The sequence below is a fragment of the Hibiscus syriacus genome, unplaced genomic scaffold, assembly GCF_006381635.1.
Source record: "Hibiscus syriacus cultivar Baekdansim isolate YM2019G1 unplaced genomic scaffold, ASM638163v2 tig00111213_pilon, whole genome shotgun sequence".
NCBI lineage: Eukaryota > Viridiplantae > Streptophyta > Magnoliopsida > Malvales > Malvaceae > Hibiscus > Hibiscus syriacus.
In genome coordinates this window covers 6,624,197-6,636,445 of record NW_024063022.1, presented here as the reverse complement: position 1 = coordinate 6,636,445, position 12,249 = coordinate 6,624,197, and the positions used below count along the sequence as shown (strand labels likewise).

The following is a 12,249-nucleotide window of genomic DNA, read 5'->3' as shown; positions in this document are numbered from 1 at the left end:
CCTTTGAGTATTTGTTATTGTAAAACAAAAAAAATTAAGGGTTTTAAAAAAATGAAGGAATTTTTTTTAATTTAATCTACGAACATGAAAAAAAAATTGTCACGGGTACCAATATAAAAAATAATGTAATTTATTTTTGAACAAATTAACACTAAAAAACGAAAATAGATATACAAAATTAAGAAGACTTGTGTCATAAAAATACCCATGAAAAAAATTGAAAAATTAAATTAATAAAAATAATGAACATAAAAAAGGAATTAAAGAGAAACAACACAATCGAATGGAAACAATTAATTCCAAATAATAAAAAAGGAAATTAAATTAAATTTAAAAAAACAAATTAAGGAAAATAAAAAAAAGGAGAAAAATGTAAGTTACAAAAGTTAAAAAGAAATGGAAATGATTTGCATAAATTGACCAAAAGAAAATAATTGTCGATTTTCATTAAAAAAAACTTTAAGGTTATAATTAACCAAAACAAAATAAAGATAAAAAATAAAATAAAGATAAAAACAAAAGAAAATAATTGTCGATTTTCATTAAAAAAAACTTTAAGAAAAGTTAAATCTAAGAATATTAATTCACAACCCTTTTTTCCTTCCTCGATTTTCTCTCCACCGATAACAAATTTTTGAAGAAATTAAAGACAAATAAAAGAAAAAAAATCGAATTTGAACTAAACAAATAAATGCACACAAAAATTTACCTTTAATCAAAGGTTTTCTCTTATTACTTATATTTACCAAGTTACAATCCTTTTTCCCAAAAAAAAAAGTTATTTCATTACAAAACAAAATGTGTCTATTTATTGGCTCTCAAAAACCTTAAAAGTAAAAAAAAAAACCTCTAAAATCTTTTCTTTAATTATAAATACATTAATTAATAAAAGTAATATTAACAAAATGAAAATATCTTAAATTGTCCTAAATAAATAATAGAAAGTATAAAGCTCAATTTTTTCACAAATAATTAATTAAAATAATTGAAAATTAGGAATAAATTAAAATTTCCATATTTGACACGTATCTAATTTTCTACACATTGTTTTCGCTAAAATAAATATATATTGAGTTTTCAATGTCCAATTGAGGCGTTTTAAAATGATTTGGAAAGTCAACTGGAAGTCGGTCATATCTCAAGAGACATTATGCCCTGTAAATGTTTGGATGTTGCTTGAAAATTTATTTCAAGTTGGTTGATGTCTTGGCCTTAAAAATCAGCTTCCATAAAATGTTCGGGATTTGGGGAAAAAATTAGGCTGGATAAAAATCAAGTATTACAATGTCCTTATTATGTGTTTAGTTTTTCGTTGTGATGGTAAACATTCAGTGTATTTTGAATAATTTCTATTTTTAATAAAATTAGCGGTTTTTGTTTTTTCAAAAAAAAAATTGTTTGTTTATTTATTTATTTTGATTTTAAAATATTTTTTTATTATTTTATAATTGGCTTTATAAATTGTGAGGTAAACTACGTATAGTATTTAAACTATTAATTTTGATCTGATTAGTATCTAAACTTTCAAATTTTTTTAAAACAATACCTAACATTTAGTTTTTATTTTATTTTAGTACCCCACCGTTAAAAACTTAATGCGTTTACTACATAAACTATCAGTTTTGATCTATTTTAGTACTTAACTTTCAATTTTTCAAAAATGAACGTTAAATTTTGAATAAGATACTAAAATGAAATAAAAACTAAAGTTTTTAATTGCAGATATTAAAATGAAATAAAAACTAATTTTTAGGTATGATTTTAAAAAAAATGAAATTTTAGGTTCTAAAACATATCAAAACTGATAATTTGATTATTAAATGTGTAATTTACCCTAAATTGTAACTGGGACACTTGTACACCGCAAATATCCAATGAGAAAAATTACAAATCAATCTGCAGAAAAAATTCAACCACTGAAAAAAAAAAGATAAAAAAATTAAAAATCTTATACTGAATTGAAGAGAGGAACAAAAGAACTACCGAAAATGGCCGCAGCGCTTCCCCCACCGGTGTCTTCTCTCAAACTAACAACCACAACTCCATTCTCATCCCCACGCGAACTGTTCCTCGCATTACACAAGCCCCAAACTTCCTTTACCCCACGCGCCACTCCCGATTCCGACTCCGCCGCCGACTCCCCAACGGAAACCGGCTCCTCCTCCGCCACCTCATCCGATTCCGACCCATTCGAATCCCGCCTCTCCCAGGTCCGCATCCGTTACCGAAGAGGAATCGGAAAGAAAGCGGAGCGCCGAAAATCGAAGAAATCAGGATCCGTATCCACTTCGTCCTCCTCCTCCATCTACCTCCCTCCGGTGCCTTTAACAGAGTCGATTTCAAATGGGTTGAAAGTGGATTTCGGGTTTAACCCATATAGCGAGAGAATAAACGGACGGATCGCGATTCTCGGGTTGCTGGCTTTGGTTTTGGTGGAATTGGCTTCGGGTAAGAGCGTGATAAGTTATCATACGCCGGCGATTATCTTCATTCAGATTTATTTTGTAGCTGCAGTTGCGGCTTTGTTCGTTAAATACGAGAAAGAAAAAGCTAGTGTTTGGCCACCTTCTCTATCTAAAATCCAGGTTTAATTTGTAGATGCAGTTATTATGTAATTTATTTGTGATTTTATATTGTGATGGTACCTTTATTATTCAACAAGAAGGGCAATTTACTGAATCGTGCAATTTTTTTATCTTATTTCTTTATTTATGTTCTTTACTTGTAATGCTTGTATGATACATGAAGAAAGTGAGAAATGACCTGTGAATTACAATTTAATTGTCATGCATAATCTGTATGGGACTTGAGCATTCGATTTTCTTGGACCTTTTTCTTAAGGAAATATAAGGATTCTAGCTTCTAGGGTGCGCCTTGACAGCATCAAACCTTTGATGCTTTGGTAAGCGATCAACTGCAGTTTCATGAGATGCAGCACCAAGGCGAGAATTGTGATGCTGGTATAGTTCTTGCAGCAATATTTTCGTGCAACGCTTCAGTCGGATCAACACTGGCAGGTACCATTTCGTCTTTGGGATGCTGTTGTTTTTCCAGGATAGGCCATTTGGGCTTATTGGGATGCGGCAGAGGACTATAATTTATAGGAATCGGGTTCTCCAATGGATCATGTGGCAAAGGAGCCTTAAGCGAAGGTGATTTTGGCTTATTATGAATATGTATTGTATAAGAAGTTGAGGTTTATCATGAATATGTATTGTGTAAGAAGTTCTAATTTTTGTCGTTGATGAGTAAGCGAAGGCAATTACAATCAGAAGAACACCCTAGATGTAACTTCGATGGACTTAAATTTTGCTAGGATATCGGAAGAACAGAGAAGCATTTTGGAAAGGCCCTTCTCGAAGGAGGAGGTCCTGGGAGGCTATTGCTTCGACGGATAGTAGTAAAACGTCGGGTCCTGACGGTTTAAGTATGGGTTTTTTCAAGAAATTTTAGCCCAAAGCCAAAATATTGAGATTCTTCAATGATTTTTTATGGGGAAGAATTGGGAGAATGGAATAAATCATTCCTTTATTACGCTCATTCCTAAGAAGTCGAGTCCGGTGGGATTGGACGATTACATGTCGATCAGCCTTGTGGGGGATCTTTATAAAATGTTATCAAAGGTTCTCGCTAGGAGGTTGAGAGGGTGTATTAATGATGTAGTAGGGCCATCACAGTTTGTTTTCATCCCAGGTAGGCAGATTATGGATTGTTCTTTCTTGGCAAATGAAGGTATAGATCACTTGAGGAAAAAGGACTTAGAGGGGTGGCGTTTAAAGTGGATTTTAGGAAGGCGTATGACTCTGTCAATTGGGGGATGTTGTTAAAGATTATGGAGAAGATGGGATTCGGAATGAGGTGGTGCTCATGGATATTCAAGTGTATTTCGATAGCCTTCATTTCTATTCTAGTAAACGGGGTCTTTGACAGAAGAGTTTAGGATCGCTAGAGTGCTTCGGCAAGGGTGTTCTTTGTCCCCATTGTTATTCAATATGGTCGGGGAATTGCTAAATTTGATGTTGTCAAAGGCAGTAAATTTGGGGCTTTTCTGCGGGTTTGAAATCGGGAAGGTAGGTAGGGATTCTTTCATGTTATCACATCTACAGTTTGCGGATGATCTTCTGATCTTCTGCAACGCCTCTATGGGTCAGCTGAAGAACGTAAGTAGAGTGCTACGCATTTTTGAGTTAATGTCGGGTTTGCAGTTGAATTTGGAGAAGAGCAGTATTGTTAGAATTAATATGGAGGAGTTTGTTATGAAGGAATAAGCAGACGAACTTGGGTGTTCTGCGGGGGAGTTTCCAATTGAGTATCTGGGTCTGCCTCTTGGTGCGAAGAAGAATTCAACTATGCTTTGGGAGCCGATAATCCAAAAATTTTACAAAATATTAGCCGGGTGGAAAGCGGCATCCTTGTCTTTAGCTAGGAGAGTGGTGTTAGTGAAATTAGTGCTTAGTTCCTTGCCCATATATTATCTGTCCATTTTCAGAATTCCAACTCAGGTCTTGAAAAAGCTAAATTCGATCATGACCAAATTTTTGTGGGGAGGATCAGAAGAGAAGAAGATTCATTGGGTTAAATGGTAAATCCTGTGCCTACCTAAATATTTAGGAGGCCTTGGTATTTTAGATCTAAATTTACTGAATATAGCACTCTTTGAGAAATGGGCTTGGAAATTTGTGATAGAAATAGACACTTGGTGGAAAAGATTTGTGTGCAACAAGTATAATGTAGACCCGAGAGCTATTTAGATTGAACTTACAACAACGAACAGGGTATCTTGGATTTGGAAAGGAATTCTGAACAATTGTGAGGTGGATTAATTTGGGCAGTGTTTCCAAAATAATTTAAAACTTCAGGTTGGGAATGGTGAATCTTTAAGGTTCTGGTTATATAACTGATTGGGTGGTTTCCCTCTTAAGGTGCAATTTTCGAGAATGTTCTTGTTATCAGTCAATAAGAAGGGAACAGTTGCTGACTTTAGATGTCGAGATCGATCGGGATGGTGTTGAAACATTCCTTTGAGAAGAAATCTTGCTGATTGGGAGGTTGAGCAATGGGCATAGCTAAATTCCTTGCTTCATAATATTCATTGCAATGAGGAGAAGAACGATGGATGCATTTGGCAGAGGAATAGGGAGGGTATTTATTCAGTAAAGTCTTGTGTTAGGCTATTGTATGAACGACAATCTATTAATTTTGTTTGGACGAAGCAGGTGTGGATTGGGATGGCACCCCCCGAGAGTGGAAACCTTTTCATGGAAAGTAATTCATAAGAAATTGGCCGTCAAATCAGAGCTTGTTAAGAGAGACGTTGAGGGCTTAGAAGATGTTTTGTGTCCTCTCTGTCGACTTGAAGTAGAAAATGTTTCGTATCTTATGGTAATATGTAAGATTGCGTGGGATATTTAGTGCTCCTTGCGAATTTAGATTGTTACAACGGTGCTGTCATGTAATTCGACTGACCTTATTGTGGCTTGGATGGAGTTAGTTTGTTACTCTTCCATTTGGTCGTTAATACCAGGCGCGATCATGTGGTCGGTGTGGAAATGTCGGAATGAAATAGTTTTCAAGGAAGGTTATTTTGATTCAGTTTAACTGTAATTTCTAAGTAGATTTAGATTGGTTTATTGATTTGCGGCGAAATTTCCTTATGCTAAGATGCAATTTAATAGCTTAGTGAGTAACCCATCCTTGGCGGATATTCATTGGAAAGCTAAGAAGACGATTTCCCTCTCTACTACTTGGTCCCCTTCCCTCAGGTTTTCTGAAGATTAATGTTGACAGAGAAGTGAAGAAGGAGTGGCTTAGAGGGGGGTATTGGTGGTCTTATTCATGATTCGAATGGTAAGATGTTGGGTTCTTTCTCAGAAAATGTGAGCCCTGGTCCTTCTATTTTGGCTGAATTGATGGAAATTAAATCATGATTAAGTTTTTTTCTTTGGGAGGGATTGGAGATCTAAAGGAAGATTGATTTTGGAAACAGACTGTTTGAAGGCATTGGAGTGGATTAAAAATCCTGGTTCTTGCCCAACCTTGTTCGAATCTTTGGTTAAGGAAATTTGCTCAGTAGTGGCGAATAAAAATGTAATCCTAAGGCACATTCAGAGATGTTGTAATTGGAAGGCTGATGAGCTTGCAAAGTCGGGTATTGGGTAATTATATGTAGTTTTTTATATTGTTTTGGTATGTATAGGAAGTTTACGTTGTAATATAAGGTGTAAAACTAGTTCTAATTAGGGAGAAGGTCTTAAATGAGTTGGCAGTTTAGAGTGGGTTATTTTTGAGATTGTATTTTGGTTGTGTATGGTTGTAATGAACTATAGATGTACTTGGTATTTCAGGAATAAAATTTTGAGATACACTTTTCCTCCTTCTAATGTCCATCAAACTATATTCGTAGCTTGATGGTTATGAAGGGGGTTTTTAATGAGGCCTCCCATTTTTATAAAATAAAATAAAAAGTAAGCAAAGGCAATTGTGATCGGGCCACTGTAGGTTTATTATATATCACTCTGTAGAGTTTATTATTTTTCTTTAATCTTGTTATCATACACACACACATGCTTATTGCCTTTTACTTCATTTGGACAAGAACTTTTTTTTAGCCTTGTACCCTTGACAACACCAGACCTATGATATTCCAGTAGTGATCAACTGCAGTTTCATGAGATACAGCAACAAGATTCTGATGCTGTTTTGTTTCTCCTTGTGCCAGCATTTTTGTCCATTGCTTCAGTTGAATCATCTGTTGTATCTTTATGATTGGCCATTGTACGCTCCTCATAATACAGTGGAGCACGATGATTATCATTATTGGGAATTGATTCACCTATCGAAGGAGCCTCAAACCAAGGTGTTTGAGAATGGGAACTCTGATAACCAGTAGGATTAACATCTCTTGAACCCAAGGCAGCTTTGTTAATCAAAGATGAATCATTGTTTGCTGAATATCCTAAAGGTGAAAACGTAACCGGTGCCTGCTATTGTTGAAGATGGTCGGAACTCTGATAACTTCCCTTAGGTCGATGCTGTTGTTGAAGATGATCAGAACTCTGATAACTTTCCCAAGGCTGATGCTGTCGTTGAAGATGATCAGAACTCTGATAACTTTCCCGAGGCTGAGGCTGTAGTTTAAGATGATCAAAACTCTGATAACTTTTCTGAGGCTGATGTTGTTGTTGACTTTGATCAGAACTCTGATAACTTTCCTGAGGAGCCCGATTCTGTTGTTGAGTGGAACTGTGATAACCTTCTTGAGACCTATGCTCTTGTTGAAGATGACCAGAACGCTGACAACTCTCCTTAGGTAGATGCTTTTGTTGAAGATTATCCAAACTCTGATAACCTTCTTGAGTCTGATGATGTTGTTGAAGATGATCAGAACTCTGATAACTTTCCCGAGGCTGGTGCTGCCGGCTCTTGACGCTGTTGTCACTGGTCATTCGTCCTTCACTGTAATCTTCAACCTGGTTCCTTTGATGAGTATCCATTAAGGGTGACCCTTGAAAAGATCGACTCTTCTTTTTACTTTTCAGGGAACCCAACTCTCTTGTTTTTGTCAGAAACTTCTTGGTCTTGTTTGGTGCCTTAGTTTCTTTGATATTTATTGAACATGAAAGCAGAATTTTTAATGGAAAGATGATTCAATAATTTAGTTACTGGCTCTAGTAAATGGGACAGGAATAAAGCAACCATATGCCCAGGAAAAAAAAAAGAACAAAGGAACCAGATTATAGAAGTAAAAGAATAAAAAACTCAGCAGCCTGTACTTGACACTTAGACAGCAGCTGTGGCATTTTTGGTAATCTATCTGCTCCAACTTTTCCTTTTTCTTGAAATTGTAGTAGAAATGCATATTTAGATGCAAGTAAGGAGTTATAATCTTTCAAGTGCTCATCAAATATACGGAAATTCTGAAAAAAAACTCATGATACTGTGTTTAGTGGTAAAACTGTTGTTGTTTTGCAGCTATGAGATATGGTCTCAGATTTGGATCGTATGCTGGTTGAAAGCTAATTGGTCAAATATTACTAAACCGTGTAGATATCTATGTAACATCTCGGACTATATCGTGTTAGCTTTCGATACCTTTCTAAAGTTATCTTATCTCAGACCACTTTCAGACTTAACATCAGTGGAGCCTTCAAAGATAATTGCATCCATGCGGGTATCACAGGCATCCTTCTTTGTGAGTCTGGTAAGGCCCTGATATTTTTATGCGCCTACGAGTGTGCGGATGGGAATTATGCAAAAGAAATTGCACGTTTTTGTAAATAAATTAGATCACTCTTTAGAATTTATTAAATATTGTAAGCTTATTATGCACATATTATGCTTTAAATGACAAATTAACACACATAGGACATAGCTTTACTTCACTCGGACTAATTTTTTCCATCCAGAGACAATATAAAAGTCTCTATCACAGGAAGCAAGACCTACATGAAGACCCTGATAATTTTTATTCTTTTTGTAAATTTGCATCAGGACTTCCATCTAACGCTTCAGTTGAATCATCTTCTTTATTTTCATTGATATCCGAGGCAACTTTGTCAGAGATGACCCTAGCCTGCTATTGTTGGAGAGGATCGGAGCTTGGGTTACTTTCCTGTTGAGGCCAAGGCCAATATGTTGTTGCTGGCTCTTGTCGGAGTTGTCGTGGTTGCTCGTTTGTCCAACGCAAACATCTTTGGCTTGGCTCCATTGATAAGCATCCATTAAAGGTAACCCTTGAGAAGATTTGACTGTTTAAAAAAGAATACCGGGAACTCAACTCCCTTTGTTTTCTTCTCTCATGAACTTGGTGTAGTTTAGTCTTGGCCTTTTTTATATTTATTGAGCATAAAACCAGAATTTTACAGTGAAAGATGATGCTATAATTTAGCTTCATTGCTTCAAGACTAAATTGACATGATTGTACGAAAATGAAAGCAATTCTGATTATTCCAAGGAGGTCGAGGCTGCCGGCTCTTGTCAGTGTCAATGCTTCTTGTTTGTCCCTTGCTGTAATATTCATCTCGGTTCCATTAATGAGCATCCATGGAAGGTAACCCTTGAGAAGACCGACTCATCTTTTTACATATACTGAGAAGTCATCTACCTTATGGTAATAAAAATAAACCTACCGGATTGTGCAGAAATAAAAGAATAAAAATCTACTAAATAACTTAACAAGCTTATATCTAACACTTCCTCAAACTGCATTTTTCATGTATTTTTAACTTATTATACATAAAAATTACACACATATTACACATCACTTGTACGATTTTCTTTCTCTTTTCACCTTGCATCTGAAGACAACATAAGTGTTCTATCATTGGCAACAAGATTTAGACTTTGTTTTACCTTTACCTCTTCTTACACGAACATTTTTGTCCCACGCTTCAATTGAATCATCAGAACTCTGATCATTTTCCTGAGGACCCTGGTGCCATTGTTGAAGATGATCGGAACTCCGATAACTTTCTGGAAGCGGATGCTTTTGTTGAGTAGAACTCTGATCACTTTTTTGAGGTGGATGCTGTTGTTGAACGGAATTCTGATAACTTTCCCGGGGCTTATGCTCTTGTTGAAGATGGTCGGAACTCGGATAACAGTCTTTAGGTCGATGCTTTTGTTGAAGATTATCAGAATTCTGATAACTTTCTTGAGACTGATACTGTTGTTGTAGTTGATCAGTATTTTGATAACTTTCCTTAGGTTGATGTTTTTGTTGAAGATTTTCAGAACTCTGATAACTTTCTTGAGACTGATGTTGTTGAAGATGATCGGAACTCTGATAACTTCCCTTTGGTTGATGCTTTTGTTGAAGATTATCAGAACTCTGATAACTTTCCTTAGGCTGATGCTTTTGTTGAAGATGATCAGAATTCTGGTAACTTTCTCGAGACTGATGCTGCTGTTGAAGATGGTCGGAACTTTGATAACTTTCCTGAGGTCGATGCTTTTGTTGAAGATGATCGGAATTCTGGTAACTTTCTCGAGACTGATGCTGTTGTTGAAGATGGTCGGAACTCTGATAACTTTCCTTAGGTCGATGCTTTTGTTGAAGATGATCAGAACTCTGGTAACTTTCACGAGGCTGATGCTGTTGTTGAAGATGGTCGGAACTCTGATAACTTTCCTTAGGTCGATGCTTTTGTTGAAGATGATCGGAACTCTGGTAACTTTCTCGAGACTGATGCTGCTGTTGAAGATGGTCGAAACTTTGGTAACTTTCTCGAGACTGATGCTGTTGTTGAAGATGGTCGGAACTCTGATAACTTTCCTTAGGTCGATGCTTTTGTTGAAGATGATCAGAACTCTGGTAACTTTCTCGAGGCTGATGCTGTTGTTGAAGATGGCCGGAACTCTGATAACTTTCTCGAGACTGATGCTGTTGTTGAAGATGGTCGGAACTCTGATAACTTTCCTTAGGTCGATGCTTTTGTTGAAGATGATCGGAACTCTGGTAACTTTCTCGAGATTGATGTTGCTGTTGAAAATGGTCAGAACTCTGATAACTTTCCTTAGGTCGATACTTTTGTTGAGGATGATCAGAACTCTGGTAACTTTCTCGAGACTGATGCTGTTGTTGAAGATGGTCGGAACTCTGATAACTTTCCTTAGGTCGATGTTTTAGTTGAAGATGATCGGAACTCTGGTAACTTTCTCGAGGCTGATGCTGTTGTTGAAGATGGTCGGAACTCTGATAACTTTCCTTAGGTCGATGCTTTTGTTGAAGATGATCGGAACTCTGATAACTTTCTTTAGGTTGATGCTTTTGTTCAACATTATCAAAACTCTGATAACTTTCCTGAGACTGCTGCTGCTGTTGATGATTATCGGAGCTCTGATAACTTTCTCGAGAAGGCCGATGGTACCGGTTCTTGTCTGCGTTGTCGCTGCTCGTTCGCCCGTCGCTGTAATCTTCAACCCGGTTCCTTTGATGAGCATCCATTAAGGGTGACCCTTGAGAAGATCGACTCCTTTTTCACTTTTACAGGGAACTCAACTCTTTTGTTTCTGTCGGAAACTTGTTGGTCTGGGTTGGTGTCTTGGTTTCTATGATATTTACTGAACTTGAAACCAGAAATTTCAAACCGAAAAATGACTAAATAATTTAGTGTCGTTGCTTCAATAATGGATGAAGAATAAAGCGACAACGAATAAAAATTCCACCAGCTTGTATTTGACACTTCCTCAAACGACAGCTGTGGCATTCTTGACAATGTATCTTACTCGAACTTTTCATTTTTCTTGAAATGATCTTGTTTAATGGTAAGACCCTTTTTTGTGCAGCTATGAGATGTGGTCTCAGACTCAGGATCTTATGGTGGTTGAAAGCTAAATGACCAAATATTGCTGAACATGGTGGAGATCTGCGTGACTTCTCAGACTCTACCGTTGCAGCTTCGAAGAGATGGACGTTTCCAAAATTATCCGATATCGAACTGCTCTGATATTTAACCTTAACGGAGCCTCCGGCGATAATTGTGTCTATAACGGGTATCGGAGGCGTCTTTCGCCGTGATAAGTCGAGTAAGACCCTCATTATTTCATCTCTAAGCCTATTCAGCTTAATGTTTGTTTATGCGCCTTTGAGTTTGCAAATGGGAATTATGCAGAAGAAATTGCAGGTTTTGGTAAATAAATTAGATCACTCTTTAGAATTTATTGTATATCGCAATGCTTTGATCAATAGATTAACGCATACATATTACGCTTCACTCGAACTAACGTTCTTAATCCGAGGATTTTTGTTCCTCGCCTAGTCGAATCACACGCGTTACTCTCGGTTTCATCCGAGGCAACTTTGTTAGAGGCCATCAGAGCCTGCTGTTGTTGGAGATGGTCGGAGCTCTGGTAACTGTCATGTTGAGACTGGTGCCGCTGCTGCAGATGGCTCGTTTCGGCGTCGCTGCTCGGTCGTCCATCTCCGTAATCTTCGGCCTGGTTACATTGACGAGCATGCATGAAAGATAGAGTGGTTTGTTTCTCTCAGGAACTTGGTTTGGTGTGTTCGATATTTGCCGAACATGAAATCAGAATCTCACAGTGAGCAAGGCACCATTGCTTCAATAATAAAGCCGAAAATGAAAACTTATGTTTCCCACTTCATTCATACCACGGTTGTTGCATTTGTTCGAACCTATCTTGCTAACTTTTTCTCCAAGAAACATTTCGGATTCGATATATATTCGGATATGAGTACGATATATGATCTTTCAAATAAAATCGAATAAAGTCGAACATACTCGTGTC

At 36.8% G+C, this 12,249-nt stretch overlaps 3 protein-coding genes across 4 annotated transcripts; 1 reads left to right on the top strand and 2 right to left on the bottom strand.

The window, feature by feature from the left end:
- The first annotated feature begins 1,946 nt into the window (after window positions 1-1,946).
- Window positions 1,947-7,132, top strand: LOC120156033. The gene is made up of 3 exons (XM_039167451.1): window positions 1,947-2,585; window positions 6,719-6,990; window positions 7,086-7,132. Exons 1-2 carry the CDS (start codon window positions 1,989-1,991, stop codon window positions 6,887-6,889), a joined length of 768 nt encoding a protein of 255 aa, XP_039023382.1. The 5' UTR covers window positions 1,947-1,988; the 3' UTR covers window positions 6,890-6,990; window positions 7,086-7,132.
- On the bottom strand, window positions 6,984-7,519 carry LOC120156051 (protein FAM170B-like). Its single transcript, XM_039167461.1, has 2 exons — window positions 7,367-7,519; window positions 6,984-7,228 (listed from the first exon to the last, which is right to left on the bottom strand). The coding sequence occupies exons 1-2, from the start codon at window positions 7,491-7,493 to the stop codon at window positions 6,984-6,986; spliced, it is 372 nt and encodes a 123-aa protein (XP_039023392.1). The 5' UTR covers window positions 7,494-7,519.
- A 1,752-nt stretch (window positions 7,520-9,271) lies between these two features.
- On the bottom strand, window positions 9,272-11,072 carry LOC120156032 (sex-determining region Y protein-like). Of its 2 annotated transcripts, none has more exons than XM_039167450.1 (2): window positions 10,260-11,072; window positions 9,272-10,067 (listed from the first exon to the last, which is right to left on the bottom strand). In XM_039167450.1, the coding sequence occupies exons 1-2, from the start codon at window positions 10,943-10,945 to the stop codon at window positions 9,320-9,322; spliced, it is 1,434 nt and encodes a 477-aa protein (XP_039023381.1). In that variant the 5' UTR covers window positions 10,946-11,072; the 3' UTR covers window positions 9,272-9,319. The 2 variants fall into 2 exon arrangements, with proteins under 2 accessions (XP_039023381.1, XP_039023380.1); XM_039167449.1 differs by having other exon boundaries at window positions 9,272-10,307; window positions 10,356-11,072.
- Window positions 11,073-12,249: the final 1,177 nt, after the last annotated feature.